The sequence below is a fragment of the Rhinopithecus roxellana genome, chromosome 14 (assembly GCF_007565055.1).
Source record: "Rhinopithecus roxellana isolate Shanxi Qingling chromosome 14, ASM756505v1, whole genome shotgun sequence".
Lineage (NCBI taxonomy): Eukaryota > Metazoa > Chordata > Mammalia > Primates > Cercopithecidae > Rhinopithecus > Rhinopithecus roxellana.
The window spans coordinates 83,794,957-83,817,495 of NC_044562.1; the positions used below are offsets into that span (position 1 = coordinate 83,794,957).

At 37.5% G+C, this 22,539-nt stretch overlaps 1 protein-coding gene across 2 annotated transcripts in view; it reads left to right on the forward strand.

Annotated features, from left to right (window-relative positions):
- The window catches only part of GRB14 (growth factor receptor bound protein 14), a 130,619-nt gene that overhangs the window by 39,947 nt on the left and 68,133 nt on the right, over nucleotides 1-22,539 (forward strand). Inside the window, exon 1 of one of the 2 annotated variants that reach the window (XM_010365319.2) lies at nucleotides 15,823-16,026. The exons of the other annotated variant lie outside the window; for it this stretch is intronic. Coding sequence (XP_010363621.1) covers nucleotides 15,964-16,026 — 63 coding nt within the window. The 5' untranslated portion in view covers nucleotides 15,823-15,963. Of the gene's footprint in view, nucleotides 1-15,822; nucleotides 16,027-22,539 lie in introns of those variants that run through there. 2 annotated transcript variants of the gene reach the window in all.

Consider the following 22,539-nt stretch of genomic DNA (forward strand, 5'->3'; position numbering starts at 1 on the left):
AAAAAAAAAAAAAAAAAAAAAAAAAGCTGAAAATAAATGGATCGATTTGGGAGATGTTTAGCAAGTAAAATTAGCAGAACTTTGTGGTAGAGTGGATAGGATATGGATGTGAATAGAGGGAAATGTCAAAAATGACTCCCTGGTTTATGTAACTTGATGTGTATGGTGGCCATTCACTGAACTAGAAATGCTGGATGGAGGAGGACTAGGTTTGGGTGGCAAATAGTGACACCATCAGTTTGGCTTAGACTTTTTGAGTTTGAATTGCATGTGAGTCATCCAAATGGGGATATCAAATAGCCAATTAAACATATGAGTGTATTGTTGTACAGGGATATCTGGGCAGAAGATAAAAATTTGGGAACATCTTTCTATAAATTGTTCAAGTCTTGGGTCTGAATAAGCTGGACAAAAGAGAGTCAACAGAGAGAGGCCAGTCAAGAATGCCAGTATGACTCTGAAGGACAAATAGAATGAAGAATAAAAGATGCTCATTTTACTTAGCTTTGAGGAGATCATTGGTGAAAGGGTTGGATTAAGATTACTTTTACAGTAGAGACCTTAGATTGAGAAGTTTATTGGTAAAAGAGAGATAATTTAGCTGGAGGGAAATTTTAGTATCTTTTGTCTTTAAATCAAGAGGCTTGAGTAAGTGTAAAAGCCAGTGAGAGAAATCTAGTTGAGAAAAGTTGACTATCCAGGAAAGAGAAGAGATCATAATACAGAACTTCTAAGAGGCTGGGAAGGAAATAGGGATATATTATTTCCCTCTTGCTGCTGTAACAAAATGCAACAAATTTGGTGACTTAAAACAACACATATTTATCTTAGAGTTTTGGAGGACAGAAATTTGAAGCCAGTTCACTGTGCTGAAATCCAGGTCGCAGCGGGGCTTCATTTGTTCTGGTGGGTTTGGGTGGCAGGGCAGGTGTGGAGATCCGTTTTCATTTCTTTTCCAGCATCTAGAAGCTGCCTGCATTTGTTGGCTCTTGGTCCTGAATCACTTTGACTCCAGGTTTGGTTTTTGCCTTTCTTTTTCTCTCTCTGTATTCACTGAAACATTGCCTTCTCTCACTCTGACTCTCCTCTTTCTCTCTCTTTTAAGGACCCTTGCGACTAGGTTGGAACCTCCTGTATAATTCAGGGTAATCTTCTCTGATCAGGACCATTAACATAATCACATGTGCAAAATCCCTTTTACGATGTAAGATTACATATTCACAGCTTCCAGGAATTAGGACATTGACGTGGGGTGATGGTGGGGGAATTATTCAGCCTCCTACAAAGACCAAGCACAGTTAGAGGGACAGCCCCTAAAAGAAAGAAGGGAAAATTTCCTAATTTAACTGAAGAGAAGGAACGTAGAAAACATAAGTATGGGTGGTTTGTATATGGGATAGTGGAAATAGAATGTATTTCCTGTTTCACTAAAGTAGAGATTGTTTCACTTGTTTGAAGGAAGAGGCACTGGTAGTATAGATCCATAGAAGAAAGTATCATCCTAACAACTAGTACATGTTTTCACTTCACTAATAGAACAGCCTGCTGTGTGCCAGGAGCCCAATGGGTAGAGGGAAATAAAGATATCCAACACAGGATGATTATTACCTTTCTGTCACTGGGAGTTTTCAAAGCATGTTAAATATACATTTCATTGGAAAAGTTTAGTAAGTATTCCGGGGTGCTCAGTTACAAAAGATGACCTCATTGACAGTTCTAATATTTTCTGATTGTGTAAGTAATGCATACTTTCTTTTTTTTTTTTTTTTTTTTTTTGAGATGGAGTCTCGCTCTGTCGCCCAGGCTGGAGTGCAGTGGCCGGATCTCAGCTCACTGCAAGCTCCGCCTCCCAGGTTCACGCCATTCTCCTGCCTCAGCCTCCTGAGTAGCTGGGACTACAGGCACCAGCCACCTCTCCTGGCTAGCTTTTTTTGTATTTTTTAGTAGAGACGGGGTTTCACCGTGTTAGCCAGGATGGTCTCAAACTCCTGACCTCGTGATCTGCCCGTCTCGGCCTCCCAAAGTGCTGGGATTACAGGCTTGAGGCACCGCGCTCGGCCAGTAATGCATACTTTCTAAATAGAATATGCTTTTTTTTTTTTTTCTCCTGAGATGGAGTCTTGCTCTGTCACCCAGGCTGGAGTGCAGTGTCACAATCTTGGCTTACTGCAACCTCCACTTCCCGAATTCAAGCGAGTCTCCTGCCTCAGCCTCCCTAGTAATTGGGATTACAGGCGTGCACCACCACACTTGGCTAATTTTGTATTTTTAGTAGAGATGGGGTTTCACCATGTTGGCCAGGCTGGTCTCGAACTCCTGACCTCAAGTGATCCACCCGCCTCGGCCTCCCAAAGTGCTGGGATTATAGGCGTGAGCCACTGCGCCCAGACTAGAACACACTTTAAAGAAATGTAACATAATGCTGGGCATGGTGGCTCATGCCTGTGATCCCAGCACTTCGGGAAGCTAAGCTGGGCAGATCACCTGAGGTCAGGAGTTCAAGACCAGCCTGGCTAACATGGTGAAACCCTGTCTCTACTAAAATTGCAAAAAATTAGCCCGGTGTGGTTGGGCACCTGTGATCCCAGCTAGTTGGGAGGCTGAGGCAGGAGAATCACTTGAATCTGGGAGGTAGAGGTTGCAGTGAGCCAAGATCATGCCACTGCATTCCAACCTGGGCAACAGAGCAAGACTGTCTCAAAAAAAAAAAAAAAAAAAAAAAAAAAAGTGTCATAGAATGCTACTAGAAATAATTGATCAGAAGTAAAGAATATAGTAAGAATTCTTAAGAAGTTTTTCTAGATATTTGTGTAGTCAGAGCTCATGGCACTCTATTAAGTACTTGCTCTTTAACTTGAGTAATCTGATAGCTTTTTAAAATTTAATTTTTCCACTGATAGTAAATGAATTATAAAAATTGTAAGAATGAAAATAGATACATTAAAAATAACCACTTTATGATCTCCTGTGTTCTCTTATTTTCCTTCTTAGAGATCAAGATTGTTAAAAATTTGGCATAGATTCATGGAGGTCTTTTTCTATGGGCTTACCTATGCTCATGTGTATAGCTGGTCCTCCAATAAGGTCATTTTCTTCAACATCATTTTTTTTCTAACACGGTTGAGGAAAAAAAAATCTATTCCAGGATCAGTCCACTGTCTGTGTGAAGTGTGCACTTTCTCTGTATGTCTGTGTGGGTCCTCTCCAGAGACTCGTTTCCTCCCACTTCCCAAAGATGTGCAGGTCAGGTTCATTGTCATGTCTAAATGGTCTCAGTGTGAGTAAGTGTGTGTGTGTGTGTATGCAAGTGTGTCCTGCAATAAAATGAGGTGCTGACCAGGGTAGGTTCCTACCTTGAGCCCTGAGCTGCCAGGATCGGCTCTGGCCACCTGTGACCCTGAACTGGAATAAGCAGATAAATCATTAAATTGTTATCTCACTTGTTTCTACTCATCTTTCTTAAATGTATATATAGCTCACATTTATTTCAGTGTTTAATATCAGAAGTGTTTTGGGTCTTTATTTAGAAGTTTGATGATTTTTTTTGACCAGAAATGTGCCATAGGAACTTAACTTATATATTTTATCATTTAGCCTATGGTAAAACTGGTTTCTTTATATGTCGTTTGGCTTAAAGTCACAGTTTCTAAGAACTGATTGACAATGTTAAGTAAGGATTTACTATATATATAGAAGTATAGGATATTTTATTGTTTTTACACAAATGGGGTCATACTAAGTAATATTGTATAATTTGTTTTTTTTTAATTGGACACTGAGTTTTAACAATTTTCTTTGTTAGTCCATACTTTAGTTCTCTTAATTCCTACCTAATATTCTGTAGTCTGAATGTATTACGTTTTATTCATATGTGACCATTTCCAGTATATATGGTGTTTCCACATTTTCTCTTGTAAACAGTGATGCAGTGAACTCTTCCAGATACTTTTCTAATCACTTATGCTCCTTACTTTATAGAGAACCAGAAAAGGAGTGCCTATGTCAAGGGCATGGCTTCTCAAGATTTTTACAGGTGCTGCCAAATTTCCTTCCATAACATCTGTTCCCATGTATATGCTTTTTTTCAGTATTACAGAATACCACTCTCTCACTTGGCACTTGTACCAGCCTTTGGCTTTATTAGTCATTTACATTTTTGTCCAACTCATGAAGATGCCTTATGTTAATGTATGTTTCTCTTATTACTGATGAGATTATCTTTTTAAGTGTTTATGTTCAGTGGTATGTTTTGTGTGTGTGTGTGTGTGTGTGTGTGTGTGTGTGTGTGTGTGTGTGAATTGTCTTTTCATAGCTGTTTTTGTTCATTTTTCTTTTGGGTTTTTTTAAGACTTTTCATTTTTAAAGAATGCTTTATGTATTTTATGTATTTAGATTATTAGTTCATTCTTAAATATATTGCATATATACTTACTCAATATGTGTTTTGTATTTGAATTTTACTTGTGGAGTCTTCTATAGCATTAAAATATTTATGAGTCAAAATTGCTTTTGTAATTCCTTTTAGGTCTTACCTTGGAAGACTTTTCATATTACAAGATTATTAAAGCGTTCTTTTTTTTTTTTTTTTTTTTTTTTTGACAGAGTCTTGTTCTGTTGCCCAGGCTGGAGTGCAGTGGCATGATCTTGGCTCACTACAACCTCCGCCTCCCAGGTTCAACCAATTCTCCTGCCTCAGCCTCCTGGGTAGCTGGAATCACAGGCACACACCACTAAGCCCAGCTCATTTTTGTATTTTTAGTAGAGATGGGGTTTCACCATGTTGGTCAAGCTAGTCTTGAGCTCCTGACCTCGTGATCCACCCGCCTTGGCCTCCAAAAGTGCTGGGATTACAGGCATGAGCCACCGTGCCTGGCCATTAAAGCATTCTTGAGTTATTTCTTCTAACATATTTATAAACTAATTAATATTTTAGAATTTCTTTTTGGTTGTCTAATGTTACAGTCTATTTTAGAGTATGGTGTTAGGTAAAAAAAAATGTATATTTTATTTACTCAGATGGGTATAGTTAGTCTTTTTAGAAAGTCTTATTCTTTATTGATTTTCAGTGGCATCTGTTGCATACATGTACACACAAACATGCATGAGTCTGTCAGCAACTTTTAAAAAATTGGCTAACTACAGTTTCATTATATATTAGTGTATTAGTCCATTCTCACACTGCTGTAAAGAACTACCAGAGACTGGGTAATTTATAAAGAAAAGAGGTTTAATTGACTCACAGTTCCACTGGCTGGCTAGGAGGCATGGCTGAGGAGGCTTCAGGAAACTTACAATCACAGCAGAAGGGTGAAGGGGAGGCAAGCACGTCTTCACATGATGGCAGGAGAGAGAGAGCTGAAGGGGAAGTGCTACATACTTTCAAACAACCAGATCTCATGAGAACTCACTATCACAAGAACAGCAAGGGGGAAATCCGCCCACTTCATACCAGGTCCCTCCCCAACCATTGGGTATTACAGTTCAACATGAGAGTTGTGTGGGGACATAGAGCCAAACCATATCAATTAGGTACACCAGGTATATGAAGACCCCCCTCATTGATCTTGTTTGTCTGCCTTTCTTGGCTACAATTGTACATTTTCTTAACTTTGAAATAGTTTTGCTAGCACTGAAATGATCTGTTCCTTAAAGGTTATATAGAATTTTTTTGTAAATCAAACCATCTAGGATTTGGCCACAGTTTTTGGGAGTATCTCTTTTGTCGTGGGAAGTCAGGGACCCCAAATGTAGGAACCGGCTGGAGCCGCAGCAGAGGGACATAAATTGTGAAGATTTCATGGACATTTATCACTTCCCTAATAATACTTTCATAATTTCTTACACCTGTCTTTGTTTTAATCTCTTAATCCTGTTATCTTCATAAGCTGAGGATGTACGTCACCTCAGAACCACTGTGATGACTGCGTTAACTGTACAAATTGATTGTAAAACGTGTGTTTGAACAATATGAAATCAGGGCACCTTGAAAAAGAACAGAATAACAGTAATTTTAGGGAACAAGGGAAGACAACCATAAAGTCTGACTGCCTGAGGGGTTGGGCAGAACAGAGCCATATTTTACTTCTTGCAGAGAGCCTATAAACTGACATACAAGTAGGGAAGATATCGCTGAATTCTTTTCCTAGCAAGGAATATTAATAATTAAGACCCTGGGAAAGTAATGCATTCCTGGGGGAAGGTCTATAAACGGCTGCTCTGGGAGTGTCTGTCCTATGCGGTTGAGATATGGACTGAAATATGCCCTGGTCTCCTGCAGTACTCTTAGGCTTATTAGGGTGGGGAAAAAACCCCACCCTGGTAAATTTGAGGTCAGATCAGTTCTCTGCTCTCGAACCCCGTTTTTTGTTGTTTAGGATGTTTATCAAGGCAATACGTGCACAACTGAACATAGACCCTTATCAGAAGTTTTTGATTTTGCCTTGTGAGCTTTGCTTTGCCCTTTGCCTTGTGATCTTTATTGGCCTCAGAAGCATGTAATCTTTGTTCTCCTTTTTGCCCTTTGAAGCGTGTGATTTTTGTGACCTAATCCCTGTTCTTACACCCCCTCCCGTTTTGAAATCCTTAATAAAAACCTGCTGGTTTTGTGGCTCAGGTGGGCATCATGGTCCTACTGATATGTGATGTCAACCCCAGAGGCCCAGCTGTAAAAGTCCTCTCTTTGTACTCTTTCTCTTTATTTCTCAGCTGGCTGACACTTATGAAAAATAGAAAGAACCTACATTGAAATATTGGGGGCGGGTTCCCCTGATACTCTTTGACAACTGTCTTTCTTCTATGGCAATTAGTTTCTTTGAATTTTATGGAGTCAATTTGTATAAATTATATTGTCCAGAGAATAGTCTATTTCATTATGTTTTATTTGTATAAAATTGGAGGAAGTAGTCTCTTATGATTCTTATCATTTCTCTGGTATTATTTTTTATTTTGTATATTGATACTTTCTCCCTTTTTCCCCCCTAGACTTGTTTCACTCTTTATCTATTTTATTGTTTTCCCCAAAGACAAGATTCAGGACTTACTAGTTTTATTATTTTACCTTTTTTTCAAGTTTTAATTTCTACTTTTATATTGATTAGTTTATACCTTCTGATTTCCTCAGGTTTAATTTAATGATTTTTTAAAAATTTGGGATGTTAATAAATTTATTTTTGTTTACTATACATGTATTTAAGCTTATGAATTAAAGTCTGAGAATTGTTTTAGCAGTATGAGATATTATATATGGTGTTTATTATATTTATTATTATTACATAGACATTTTACACTTTCAATTTTCATTGCTTTCCTCGCCAGAACAGTTATTTGAAGAGTCTTAAAATTTTCAGGTGCTAGGAGCTTCTTACCCCAAGATTTATTAGTGATTTTTCCTTTTACTCTATTGTGATTAGAAACTATTATCTGTATTCCAGAATTTACTGGAGTTTTATCTTTGATGTCAAATGTGATCAAGTTTTTTTTTAAACCAATTTCTTAAAGAGAAGGGATATTATCTGATTTCACCTTAAATATATGGCAATGAACTCTATGTTATTATGTTACCCTATTTATATATTTTATATTTATATCTACTTTTTAATTCTCTTGTTATTCAGGCTTTGAGAAGGTTGGATAATAGTCAATTAATAGTATGTTTCCATCTGATTATCTTTATATCTATTTTAGAGTTTGCTTTACAAATGTGTGCTATATGACACCTAAATATTCATAATCATTTTATTTTTATTGTGAATTACACCATTCAGCATTATAGTGTTTTCTTCCTTGCTCCTTCCTTCCTTTTTATTTTTATTTGTCCTGTGTGCTTTTGCCTGTTCTTTTGAATAGGCAACTTGATGAAACACTTGGTTATAGGGGGTTCTCTTTCCCATAGAATAGAGCAGAATCTGTTTTATGATTCAACTGAAAGTTTTTCTTTCAATAGGTGAGTTTAGCTCTGCAACATCTCTGAGATAACATAAAAGTGTGGCATTAGTACTGTTATTTTATGTTTTCCAATTTATAGATTTTTGAAAAAAATTCACAAGATGTTCTGCTTTCTTAGCTTTGTGTTTGCTTTCTTTTTATTAGAAAAGTTTATATTTCTGTTATAAGTGTAAGTGTAGGAAAGTTCTTGATCCTCTTATTTCCTTAAAAATGATCTATTATTCCTTTCTGCAGAGTAATAATAAAACTAATATGTTTCCTCTTCATTATCCCTTTTCTACTAGGTGATTTTAGCATTATAAAATAAATTACTTAAAATTCTCCTGTGATGTATCAGTTTAAAATATCTTTTGATCTTAGTTAGCAAAGCAGTCAGCTTATACAGTGTATGCTACATACCTTGTCCTTGCTCCTTCAGTTTTCATCTTTTTGAAAAGTTTTTTTGTTCATATTTTCATATTGAAGTTCATAACAATTCTTATATTGTTATGGCTCATATTACTTATGTTTTATTATAGCAACATAATCACATACATGATTGGAATTTAGTACCATGATTTATTTCAGTGTTTATTTCAGTTATTTCACTCAGTGAAATATTCAGTTATTTCACTCTGGATGTTTTACAATCACTTGGATGACTAAAATTTATCTTCTAGTAAATTCCTCAAGGAGATCCCATGAAAACAAGATTTTATATATTTGTAATATGTTCAAAATTTTAAACATTGTCCATTGCCTTTATAATTAATGAGTTTGGCTGAATTTAAAAATCTCTTTTGTATTTTCTTTTTTCAAGGATTTCATGCACATTACTGCTTCCAGTGGAGTGTCTAAAAGGCATTGGTGTCCACTGAATCTGACTGTTGAATGTTGCTGTGGAGAAATTTGACAACAGACTGATTCCCCCTTAAAATAAGCTACTAGAAAACCTTTGCCTTGCTGTTCAAAAGGTTTCAGTAATTTTACTAGGAAGTGTCTTAGTGTTGACTGTTTCTCTGGGGATCTATGTGACTTTCACTAAGTTTTTTTTTTTTTTTTCCTTCATTTTGAGACAGGGTGTCACTCTGTTGCCCAGGCTGGAGTTCAGTGGAGTGCAGCTTCGAACTCCTGGGCTCAAGCAATCCTCCTGCCTCAGCTTCTTGAGTAGATGGAACTACAGGTGCTCACCGCCACACCTGGACATATTTTTTAAATTTTTTGTAGAGATAGGGTCTTGCTCTGTTGTCCAGGCTGATCTCAAATTCCTTGACCTCAAGCCATCCTCCTGTCTCAGCCTCCCCAATGGCTGGGATTACAGGCATGAGCCACCACACCTAATGATCAATAAGTTTTGACTACAAAAAAATTCTTATATTTTATTTTATTTATTCTTTTCTGCTGTTTTGGTTTTATTCTGTGAGTATTTCAGTTTCTGTCTAATGTTTCTTAAATTTAAGATAATTGTTCCGTCGGGGCGTGGTGACTCAAATCTGTAATCCCAGCAGTTTGGGAGGCCTAGGTGGGCATATCAGGAGGTCAAAAGATCGAGACCATCCTGACCAACATGGTGAACCCCATCTCTACTAAAAATACAAAAATTAGCTGGGCGTGGTGGCACACACCTGTATTCCCAGCTACTCGGGAGGCTGAGGCAGGAGAATCACTTGAGCCCAGGAGGCAGAGGTTGCAGTGAGCCGAGGTCACACCACTGCACTCCAGACTGGGTGACCATGTGAGACTCCGTCTTAAAAAAAAAAAAAAAAAGATAATTTTTCCTCTCACTTTGGTTACTTCACTGTTAGAGTGGAGGGGAAAAATTGGCTAGTGGTGGATCAGATCAGCTCATCAAATGTGAGGACTGACTCTATGTCATTTACTTAAGGAAGTGAAAATTCATAGTAGGGTATGATGAGCTGGTAAAACCAGAGTTTCTGAATTTATCTCTGAAGATCTAGGCTACATATTTATTGCTGCAACAATCTATGTTAAGAATTTTCTGTGCCGGGCGCGGTGGCTCAAGCCTGTAATCCCAGCACTTTGGGAGGCCGAGACGGGCGGATCACGAGATCAGGAGATCGAGACCATCCTGGCTAACATGGTGAAACCCCGTCTCTACTAAAAAATACAAAAAACTAGCTGGGCGAGGTGGCGGGCGCGTGTAGTCCCAGCTACACGGGAGGCTGAGGCAGGAGAATGGCATGAACCCGGGAGGCGGAGCTTGCAGTGAGCTGAGATCCGGCCACTGCACTCCAGCCTGGACGACAGAGCGAGACTCCATCTCAAAAAAAAAAAAAAAAAAAAGAATTTTATGAGATTGGTGTTCTCAGAACAACATTTAGATTTAGTATTCACGCTAGTGGTCACTAATAGAACTGTGTCAGATAGTGAAAGAATATCTACATTTTCCTGTAAAGAAGACTTTGTGCTTTTGTTCAGAAAAAAAATCATAAGGCTAACAATTGTTAAGATGAGAAAGGAGGCTTGTCCACTATGTAACCGGAGTGACTAGTCTTTCCACATTGATTGTATGTGAACATAATGCCTACTGTGTACAAAGAACACTCTGCTAGGTATTCTGGGAGAAGCAGAGGAAATAAGAGACTCGGCCCTAACCTTAAGGATTATATTTGTGTTGAGTAGAAAATGTTGGCCTGTTGAAGGATTTATAAGTTATCAAAACAATGCATTAGTAAGTATCAGGCAAGACAGGAGAAATGGAAATTTTAAGTCCTTAAAAAAAATTACAAAACAGGGAATGATATGATTTATATGGAGGGATGACTTCTTGGTGGAATAAATTTTGATCTATGTCTTTGAGGGAGATGATGAACCTAGCTAGGCAATGAATTATCCCAAGGGGATACAGCACAGTAGTGTGAGATACAGGGGAAGATGAAAGGACAGTGCAAGTTGTATTTTGTGTGAGGCAGGAGATTGGTTGGATTAAAAAAGTATTTGTGAGACTTGATATTCAAGAGGCATCTACCTTATTGCTTTTTTTCTCTCTCTCTCTCTGTATAAAGCCACTGGGGGTAGATAGACACTGAGATGGTCAGAGAGAAGTTAGGCATGCCACTGCCCTCAAGGAACCTCCATTCTAAATAATATAGAATGCATCCACATGGGAGACAGTAGCTGAAGCTTGAATAAACTGGTGTATGATAAAGAGTAAAGTGGTAGTATTGAAAGGACAGGTAGGGTTTCTTTTCTTTCTTTTTTTTTCTTTTTTTTTTTTTTGAGACAGAGTCTCGCTCTGTCTCCCAGGCTGGAGTGCAGTGGCCGGATCTCAGCTCACTGCAAGCTCCGCCTTCCGGGTTTACGCCATTCTCCTGCCTCAGCCTCCCAAGTAGCTGGGACTACAGGCGCCCGCCAACTCGCCCGGCTAGTTTTTTGTATTTTTTAGTAGAGACGGGGTTTCGCCGTTTTAGCTAGGTTGGTCTCGATCTCCTGACCTCGCGATCCACCCGTCTCGGCCTCCCAAAGTGCTGGGATTACAGGCTTGAGCCACCGCGCCCGGCCAGGTAGGGTTTCAATCTGTAAAATGAGATGAAATAATACCTACTTTGCAGGCCTGTTAGAATAAAATGAAATAACATATGCAAAGTGCTTAACACTTAATGGGCAATTGATATGTGTTTGTCATCTTTCCTTCCTTCCCCATCTATCAATTCTGAGGTAACTTGTACTATAAAGAATGCACAGAGGTGAAATTTTCAGAAGAGGTGTGACTGGCCTTGGGCCTTCATTGTGGGGCTTAATGAACTGATGAATATTATGAACAAAGAGGTGGAAATACAGAACATGCTTTTGGGAGCTTTGTCGAAGCTGAGTGGGAGAAGAGATTTGAAGATTGGACTTGAAACCTAGAGGTTGGATGATACTTTTGTATTAGGTTGGTGCAAATGTAATTGCGGTTGTTGCCATTACTTTCAATAATAAAAACCGCAATTACTTTTGCACCGATCTAATAGCTTCTTCTTCTGCCCAGATTCCACCTTGTATACTATAATAACTGGTGGTTTATGTGTCACCCTGCATCAGCTCTTTTGGTAAACAGGAATCATGAGTTGATTAACTTTGAATTCTCCATAATAAACAGCACGGCACTTCACACATAGTAAGGTCTTCAATACATATTTATAAAGCAGGTTAATAAAACAAACAAATGCTTGGGAACGTCAGAAACAAGGACTGTACGAATGTGACATTTTATGCTAATGTTGTGTCAAGCTATGTATTTAATAATAAAATGTGGAAACACATGTTGTGGAGTGGAATTCTCCCTGGCTTAGTGGCTATGGACTTTGTGAACTTGAACAAGTTCTTTTGCAGTATGTGCTTAAACCCCAGACCATTTCTTAGCTGCCTGCTCTTCTGGCCTTAATTTCCTCATCTATTCAATAGCTAGTACCTTATAGAGTTGTGAGCATTAAGTGAAAACTAGCTCAGTGCCTGGCACATAATGAGTGCCCACATGAATATTATTAATAACCACAACAATAGTTATTTTTATTTTTCCTAATTGAAATATCGATATGAAAATACCTTAAGTGACATTTACTCTTGTTCTATCCAATTATCAAACAAAATTCTGTATAATATATAGTGCTATTCTGTAATATTATATTGTTGACTCTGTTGTGTTGAAAACATCTTGTAATGTTAAAGTTTCGTTTTTGGAGATAAAAGACCAGTTCTCTGCAGTGGGAGTTTAAGGAGTGTTTTGTTAGTATCTGCCTTGGGCTCTTCCAGGCCTTCTACAAACTTGATTTCCTTTGATCCTCACAGCAGTTCTGAAAGTGTTGGTCATAGTTTTTTATCCTCATTTTGCAGCTGAAGAGAATTAAGGCTCAGGTGACAAGGTTAGTGAGTGGCAAAGTCATTTATAATAATTAATGAGAAAAAAGAATAGGCTGAAGTTAAATTCGGAATCAGTGTCTGAAATAACTAGGAAGTAAGAGAAAGCACAGTCAATGCGAGCACCTGCAAAAGATTACAGAAACATGAGATTCCACCTGTCTTAAGTATGCAGTGTGCTATCTTATTCAGTCTGCTGAGTATGGAAAGTATCGGTAAGCTTCATTTTTCAAAGACAGTTGCCTTTTTGATAACAGTCACAAAATGCCAAATTTTGCTCTCCACCATTTTCTCTGACAATTTAGAAACTTAGTTTTCCAGTGTTCTGAAGGGATGACCTGTCACACACACGTAAGCAGCTAGTCATCTAGTAAGTGTTTTTTTGTTGTTGTTGTTGTTGTTTTTGAGACAGAGTCTCGCTCTGTCACCCAGGCTGGAGTGCGGTGGTGCGGTCTCGGCTCACTGCAAGCTCCGCCTCCCGGGTTCACGCCATTCTCCTGTCTCAGCTTCCCGAGTAGCTGGGACTACAGGCGCCCGCCACCATGCCTGGCTAGTTTTTTTTTTTTTTTTTTTTTTTTTTTTTTTTTTTTTGTATTTTTAGTAGAGACGAGGTTTCACTGTGATAGCCAGGATGGTCTCCATCTCCTGACCTCGTGATCCGCCCGTCTCGGCCTCCCAAAGTGCTGGAATTACAGGCGTGAGCCACCGCGCCCGGCCTATTAAGTGTTTTTAAGCCCTTATAGGGCATGTATATATTGCACTGTAGTGTGTACAGGACCTGGATACTGTTTTGACTTGAAGCATTCATTTTATAAATAGTGTTTAATAGGCTCTATGGTGTGATACAAAACAGCATTTCTAACTTCCCCATCATCTAGACTTCAAACCTCAGAGTAAACTTTGAGACCTTCACCCTGTGTTCACATCAGTTTTCAAGTTCTGCATATTCTTCCCCTCTAGTCACTTCTCAAAGCAAATGCCATTTCCTCCTTGAAGCCTGCTCTGATCTCACCCCTACTGCGCAGTTGCTTCTACCTCGGTGCACTCTTGATGCTTAGCATTTAATCACTATTAGTCTTAGCTTACTACTGAATGGGATACTTTAACTTAAAAATTGATATCCCTATTCCACTACGAGACAGTGACCTTAACTGTCTTAACGATAGTGTGTTCCTACTGCCTGATACAGGGTTTGGCAAATAGTACTTTGCTTGATAATTTAGTGAAATGAATTGCTTTCATTATGATGGAACCCCAGTAAAATCTGAGACCAGAGATAACACTTTTTTTTTGAGACGGAGTCTTGCCCTGTTGCCCAGGCTGGAGTGCAGTGGTGCGATCTCAGCTCACTGCAAGCTCCGCCTCCCGAGTTCAAGCAATTCTCCTGCCTCAGCCTCCCGAGTAGCTGGGACTACAGGCACGTGCCACCACGCCCGGCTAATTTTTGTATTTTTAGTAGAGGCGAGGTTTCACAATGTTAGCCAGGATGCAGAGATAACACTTTGTAATATTTGAAGGCTAAATTGAGGAAAGAAGATAGATAAGGCCAAATATTATGGATGATTTTCTTGAAATTGTTAGTTACCATGGTCTTTGTTATTGTTGGCTTGCTGAAAAGTAGCTCAAGGTTAGAACAGAATCTTTTGCTTCACAAATGCTAACCCCCCATCGCTGTATTAGTCGATATTTTCTTTCCTGGTAATTTTCTTTTAAAAGATCATGATAAACCTAACTGGATAAGGATCAAATTAGTTAATTCTTCCGAACTAAATCTGTGACTTTTTATATTAAGCACATTACTGCCACTCTCAACTACCATTCTGAGGGAGTTTTGGTTTTGAAATTCAAAGCAGGGAACCTTGGAGTTGTAGTGTCTCTTTTTTTCTTTTGAGGAATATGAGCTCACCATGCATATTAAACCCACTTATGTGTAAAGCAGTAAAGTGAATCCTGCCTAGTAGCAGTCAAGATAATGCAATGGAAAGTTTGTGTCTGTGTTGCTGAGAATCTTGCGTTTTGCATTGTTACTACAACAATCACATTGTAATCTAGAAATTTACGAGTTCTTCTCCTGCTGAAGGCAGTGGGTCAGGATTGAAGAGCATTGAGCAGTTCAGTAAAGCTTGTCCAGATGTCAGTGCAGAAGAGATTTTACAATTGTAAAAGCTCAGATTAGTTTTAACATTGCAATCCTTTTTGTCATTTTTGCGTGTTTCTTTCATTTTTTATTTAGACTTCATTGAAATTTTTCTTGTTAGTTATAGATATTTTCCATTGTAAACCTCCTCCCGCCTCCCTCCCCTAGAAACATTAGAATAAAATTTTCAGTTTTTTATGAGAAGAAATGCAAAATGGTCATTAAAATTTTGAGAAAGCTTTGGCAGTGGTTATTTTTTAAAATGCTTTTAATGGAATGAAATATGCTACATCACACACATTTGTGCTTTTTTAAAACATAAGTATTCGAGATTGATATGTTGTAGTTTAATTCTCTCTTTGTATTTAACACTTATTTAAGTTTATTGTTAAAATAATATTTAATAGCGTGTGATATCAAGGATAGCTGGAAGGTTTATAATACAAAAATTTTAGTGTTTAGGAAATGAAAGATATTAACATATATTAAAACTATTTTATTACAATATAGAAATTAACACTTTGTGCCAATTCTAACCTCAGGATTATTTTTTTGTGCCTCGGGTATGTTGCAATTGATCTCTTCATCAATTTTATGAATAGCATAAGTAAATTTAGTTCATTAATGTATTTATATACTTTAAATAGACCAATGTAAACAACTTCTTATCTGCCATATGTTGAAATGCTTTAGTAAAGACATAACTGCCTGGTCAACAAAGATGGCATTGAATTGCACTGTTTTGGAAAAAAAGTTGAGCGAACTAGATGCCTGTTAATCTGGTTCTTTAAATATCATAAACAAAAGTATCAGAATGTGTTTCCAAGGACAAAGGCGGGGTTTTCCAGGCTTTGATTGGTTGCTGCCTTGTCCTGTCCCACGGCCATCCTTAATTGGCTTTGGGTAGATTGGAATCACATAAGCAGGGTGACATTTGTTACTTTCCTAGTTGTTTCATTGCACTGAGCCTTGAGATTCCCGTAAAAGATTTCTTTTATTTTGTCCATGACCTACAAGAGAGGATCATTCTAAGAAGAGCAGGCATGAGTTTGAGTGCAAGAAGAGTCACTCTGCCTGCAATAACGCCAATAATTCTACAGAAAAGGGTATGTGACTTCTTTTTCCTTTTTTTCTTTAATTTTTCTTGCTACTTTTTCCCCCTGTTACTGTGTGTTTATTAATACATAGGAAGCTTTACTTACATACCCTTGAAAGAACCTGTAATTCATTAAAGTTGTAGGTAAAATTAAAGGACATATTATTGGAATTGAACTAGGAAAAGTAATACTGCACTAGAACATCACTATAGTTAAAGACTTTCATCTAAAAGAAGTTTGATCTCGATTTCAGGTCTTTGGGATTTAGAGACTGTATTGAAACTTTTTCTTTTTTGTCTTTCTACTGTAACTTCAAGCCTCTTTGTTTTAAGTTCAGTAGGAAATCTGCGATTGTGTCTTATATTTGTTCACTAAGGAATAGTTTCTTTGTTTCACCATAATTCATAATATATCAATCTCTTCATTGTTGAATAGACTATACAATTATTTTACTGTTTAAACATGTGTTACCAGTTTATTCTCAAGTTTCTACCCATTTCTATTGAGCTTCTGCATATTTGCTTAAGAAAAACTTTCCATTAAATTCCCCTGTTAAAGGGCTTTCTGTTAATTATTAATGCAGTCAATCCTGTGGGTGAAAATATTTTATTTATTAGTTTTTTGTAAAGACTATTTTTATGTATCATTTACGGCGTTGCATTTTACAAGGTGGTATGTGCAACCATGTCATGTAGCCACAGTAAACTTCTCTTGTAAATCTCCAAAATAAGAACATTGCGTTGGACTTCTTAAAGAATCGAATCTGTCACATTGAGAAGGAAAGCACTAAAACTCAGTTTTGGCAATATGCTTTCCAAATGGTTTTGGTGACACTAGAAACTGTAGTGTTTATTTTTGAACTCAACTTTTAATAGTTAACTTTTAACTATCAGTGCATTCCATTAAGTCAAAGGTCATGTTGCAATTTATTTGAAACATGGCAAATCTAACAGTTAAAGTGGCTATATTTTTTAAAAAGGAAGTGTCTCTTTACTATTTTTAATTTTTAGATTTTCAGCTTATTTTCTTATCCAGTCAACCATTTATTTACTGAGAATATTTTATTTGGCATTGGAACAGCTACATGATAATTTTGCCAACATGAGTTCTTTATCTTTCTTGAGGCCTTTTGCTAATTGTAAGCAAATTTAATTAAAAATATTTTGCTTTGGGCTTTAACTTTTATTTTGAATTGGGCTTAGCAGTGCATTAATAATGACAATATAGGTTTGTGGACTCACCAAGGATGTGAAAAGGCATATTAACATTTATCAAGTCTATGTTCTCATGTTTGAGTTCTTCTTTATCCAGTTAATATTGCAGTTTACATTGACTAAGAAACTTCTATCATATGGTTGGTTTTTGATGACATGTTGGTATGATGGAAAGTGTACTATTTGGACTCTCCATTTACTAGCCCTGTGACTTTGGGCAAATCCAGTAAACTCTTGGAGTCTTTACTTCCTTATCTGTATAACAAACTGAGGAGTTTTCAGTAGATAATATCTTCAGTCTTATTTGTGTCTATAATGCTGTGAACCAAATATTTTATATTTTCATGGTTATAGTAAAGTATGTAAATTATTTTTATTATTTTAGAGAGATTATAAAACATTAGGAAAGAATGCTATAATGTTCAAGGAGTTTGAACAATTAGTCTAGGAGAAATTGATTATGGCAAAACTTGGATAGAAAAATAACTTTGAGCACTGTCTGATGAGTAGGAAAACAAGATTACTCTGGAAAGCTGTGGTTATTATTGATATTACATCTGAGTTGCCAATGGTCACATCATTGTGATTTATGATGGTATTTTAATAATAAGCTTCTTGTCAAGTTTCTATTATGATATTTATAAAAGTCAAAATTCCCTAGACTCAAATCTATGCTATTTTTTTCAGTGAGTGCACATATTTAGGTGTTTATATAATTTAGCACACTGTTATTTGCTTCTCCTGATATTTTAACTCCCAAAAGACCTATTTTTGTCTACTTGATTGTTCTGAAAATCTTAATATCTTTTATTTTAGGAGTTGAGTATTTTCTGATTTAAAAATCATCCATCTGCTCTGGTCACACCATGATTAATTTTTTCTTCCAACATAAGTTATTTCATACTTGTAATTAACTTATTTTCCATATATGCCATAATTTTAAATGATCTTATAAATCAGCACAAGCATTTTTCAGAGAATTTGGGGAGCAACTTCTCATTTTCCCATGAAGGCAGGTGCTTTTTCCACAGGTTTGGTGTAAAGTTTGCTCATCCTGAATGAGTGGCCCTTGACAAATAATTTATCAAATGGAATCCTAATCATTTAAAAGGCTGAGAGCATTTCTGAAAATGCTCCATAGCAATAGGGAGTAATTTTCGTATCATCTAGTGTGTCTGATCCAAGTGGCTGTAAGAGTCTCTAGTAGTGATTAGGAACTTGAATTTTAAACGTGGCCCTTCATGTGATATAGATCTATTTTGTAGCAGAGAAAGTATGCCTTGATCTTTGAGAAAAAAGGTATTTTGGTAGATTCTCTATCAAGTAACTTGGAAAGAAAAATTTCACTTCCAAATTCTATTAGAATCTGATTTCTCTGATTTAAGTGAATTAAGGTTCTGGTGAAGAAGACTTCCTCATGTGCCTCAGAAACAATCACATCCTCAGCAAACATTGTGAATGAATATGTTACTGCATCACATTTTTCTCAGATCAGCACTAGGTTGTAGCTTTTTATTTTTTCAAATGAGAAGACTGAGTCTCTTGGGTGTTGAGTGACTTATGCAAGGTCACCCAGAAGGTCAGTGGCAGAGCTAGAAATAGAATCTAGATCTTGTGACTTCCAATATGCTTCTCCTAGATACATGTTACCTCCTGAAATTAATATGGTAATGAAATTGCCTTATGGTGGGTATAATTGCCATTCAAGTCTGGAATTAGCTTAGGCAAATCCTTTCATCTTCCTCTGCACCTCCACCAACTCCCTTATGCTCTAGCATAGAAAACATTTTATTCAGAAAGCAATTGTAAGCAGCCAAGTGTGTATGTGTGTGTGTGTGATAGAAAGTTTATACCTGGAACTCCAGATTGGCACATTACATAAAGAAAACATTTTAAGGTCCCAGAGAGTTAACATAAGGCTCAAGTATTGTAAAGTACAAACTAAGTATAATATAAAATTCACATTCTTTTATAGAAACATTACTAGGTCAGAAAACCTTATGTCCATATCCTGATTCGGTGGGTTAGGCATATTTCATGTCTCTATCAGGTTAACATTTTTTGTTTGTTTGATTATTTGTTTGTTTTTTGAGATTGAGTCTCGCTCCGTCACCCAGGCTGGAGTGCAGTGGCACCATCTTGGCTCACTGCACCCTCTGTCTCCTGGGTTCAAGCGATTCTCCTGCCTTAGCCTCCTGAGTAGCTGGGACTACAGGCGTGTGCCACCACACCTAGCTAAATTTTTGTATTTTTAGTAGAGAAGGGGCTTCGCCATGTTGGCCAGAATGGTCTCCATCTCCTGACCTCGTGATCTGCCTACCTCGGCCTCCCAAAGTGCTGGGATTACAGGTGTGAGCCACCGCGCTCAGCCAACATTGTTTTTAAGTTATGTTTGCAAGCATTTTTGCATTCTTCATCCATGCCACAATTACAGGAGATGTTCATAAGCACACAAGATCCTGAAGTATCTTCTGAAATCTCAGAGAAAAAAAAGGGATACTTTTAATGATACATATTTTTTAAGATTCAAATCCTTTTGAAAATTGTGAATTCATGAGTGTAATATGGAGCAATGCCATTTATGAGAAGATCTACTTCCCCATTCATATAAGAGAATAGTTCATGTTATAGTCATTTCTTTCCTCATACAATTAGAGACATTGCTTTGATTTTCTAAAAGTGATTTAGTGGAGGAAAGAACACATATCATCACATCACTATTTTTCCCAGAATCTTTTAAACATGTACAAAATCAGTCCAAACTTCCTTAGCATTTGCCGTGCTCCAGGGCGCCCTCAGCCTGCCCAGCTTCCCTTGAAGGCTTCACTGCAGCATGTCTTTTGCCTCCTTGTGCTTCAAACAGCTTTTAACATCTGTATCTCTGCACTTCTGCTGCCAGGATTGTGCTCTGCAGCCTATAGAGAACTCCAGGCTCGTTTGCTTTCCCAAATGCTGTATATTGTCTAAGTGTCAGCTCAGGCTGTGGTCTCATCCTAAAGCGTTCTAAGACTCTTTTGCTTCACATTTACTTTCATGGTGCCTTGATTTAGTATCAGTGGACACATATTGTGTGTACAATATGACTTTCAATCGCTCTATCTTGTTTATTTTTGTATATCTTGGACCACCGTTTGGTTTCCAAAAGTTGTCTTTTGATTTTTGGTCTTACAACTAGATCTTAGTATCTTAAGGGAAGAAATCTTTAAATAAAATGTTTTGTCAGTGATGGGCAGAATGTAATTTCATGTAACCAAAAAACACAAAGGACTGTGGATTAAGGAGGAAAAGAGATTTATTTTTCTTTCACTTTACAAGGATCAGTCCAAAGCTAATGTTGGAGCCCCACAATGTCCTCAGGCAACTGACCTCCTTCTTGCTATTATTTCTTCTCCAGTGTGGGTCCTTTTTCCTTTTATGGAAAGATAAATGTAAATTTCCAGTCATCCTGTTTACAGTCTTTGCACAGAGAATGTGAAGGACCAAGAACAGGCTCATGAGTTTTATGAGCTGTCGTGGAGTAACCAGGAGTTTTTGCTTACGTCTTATTGGCCAACTCTGGATACAAGGAAAGTCAGGAAATGCAGGCCTGGAGTGTAGCACACTGCCCTCCTCACCAGAATCAGGATTCATCAGGAAGGAAGAGAGGAAGCGTGGATATTGGTGGGTAACTCGCCAGTTCCTCTACAAGTGCCTTGGGCATATTAGACATTTAGTAAATATTTGTCTGGGATTTTTATTATTCTGGTGCCAGATATGAAATGTGGCTATGCTTTTTAAGCAAATAATATTCTATTACTTGGATAGGGATTGTAGGTATGGTAATAAGTGGGGAGGGAGCAGACTTCCTGAGCAGAAGAGGTTGTGGAAGGCCATGGATGGTGGTCTAAGTTTAGATGGTCTAAGTTTGCTTGGAAGGTGATAGTGAAGTGGTAGTGGGCATTGTTACTGCTTTTTATCCAGAGTTCTCATTCTTGCTAAACCTTGATATTTCTCCTGCCCTTTTTACTTTTGTACAGAGTAACTTAGTTGTACACTCAACCAGGAAGGGGGTCACACAGATGAGTGGTATTCGCATTTTCATAAAATGTTTCTTTTCCTGAGCAGTGAGTTTTTAGGAAGTGTGATGTAGCAGATTATTTGTATGCTTTAGAGACGGGAAGCCCAGAGTTTGAGCTCAGCTTTGTCACTCACCAGTGCCCTGGCTTTTGGAGCATTCTTTCCAAACCCTCTGAGAATCAGTTTCTCTGTCTTGGGGATGAGGATGCTTCCTCGCAGAACAGTTGTGAGGATTTAACAGGATAAATATTTAGAAGCATTTCACACACAGTAGAAGTCTAATGAACATGAATTTCCCTTTTTCCCCACTTGTGAAATGGCATGTTTTACTAGTTTCATAAAGAGTTTAAATTTCCCTGTGACTGAGAATTTAAATTTTCTGTGCCGTATTCTCCTAAAGTGGTTATCCAAAGATTTCATAGTAGAAAATGAGTCAAACAAAAAGTGGTTTTTCTTCATAGTTGCAGCCAGGGAGAGAAAGGCAATATATCTTTCAAATGCTTGCTCCCACTGTTTTCCTTTCTGTAACTTTAGAAGGACTCTAATTTGAATTTAAAAAAATGAATCCAACTATATATGCTAATGAATACTTTGTTAAAATCTTTGGGAACATAGATTTAAATACAAGATAGGTGGTTAATTACTCCTCCTTTCAGTGTCCTAGGGAGTATTAGACAGGGACTTCTGGGTTGTATATTTGAAAGGGATAAAAGTAGGTCTAGTATTAAGACGTTGTTTCAGTAGGCAAGTGGTGTTACTATTAATAGAATCTTAGCTGTATGATGGTGAGAACTTGTTACTTTTGGTCCTCATTGGACCTCAGTGCCCAGCACATAGAAGGCACAAAGCTGGTATCTAATTACCAATTAGTTGGATAAAAAATTTTGTGTAAAGGCAAGATTGAGCTCTTTAGACACTGACCTACTATTTCCTTCCTAATATTTGTCTCTCTGTTGCTTTTCCTTCATTTTTGCCAAGTTTCTCATCTTTTGGGATGAAAAGCTATAATACTCAGGCCTTTTCATTACCTTTATCTAGCTCCAACTTGCTGCAGTGGGCAATTTGGTATACCCTTCACACAGCACAATAAAAAATAGCAGCTACAACATGTTCAGCATTCATTACACTTTCACTTAAACCCTCATAAGAACCCTAAATGCTTGGTGGCCAGACCCATTTTTGGATGAGGAAAATTGGCTTGGAGAGTTAAGTGTCTTTGCCAAAGCACCTTGCTCATCAATGACAGAGGCGG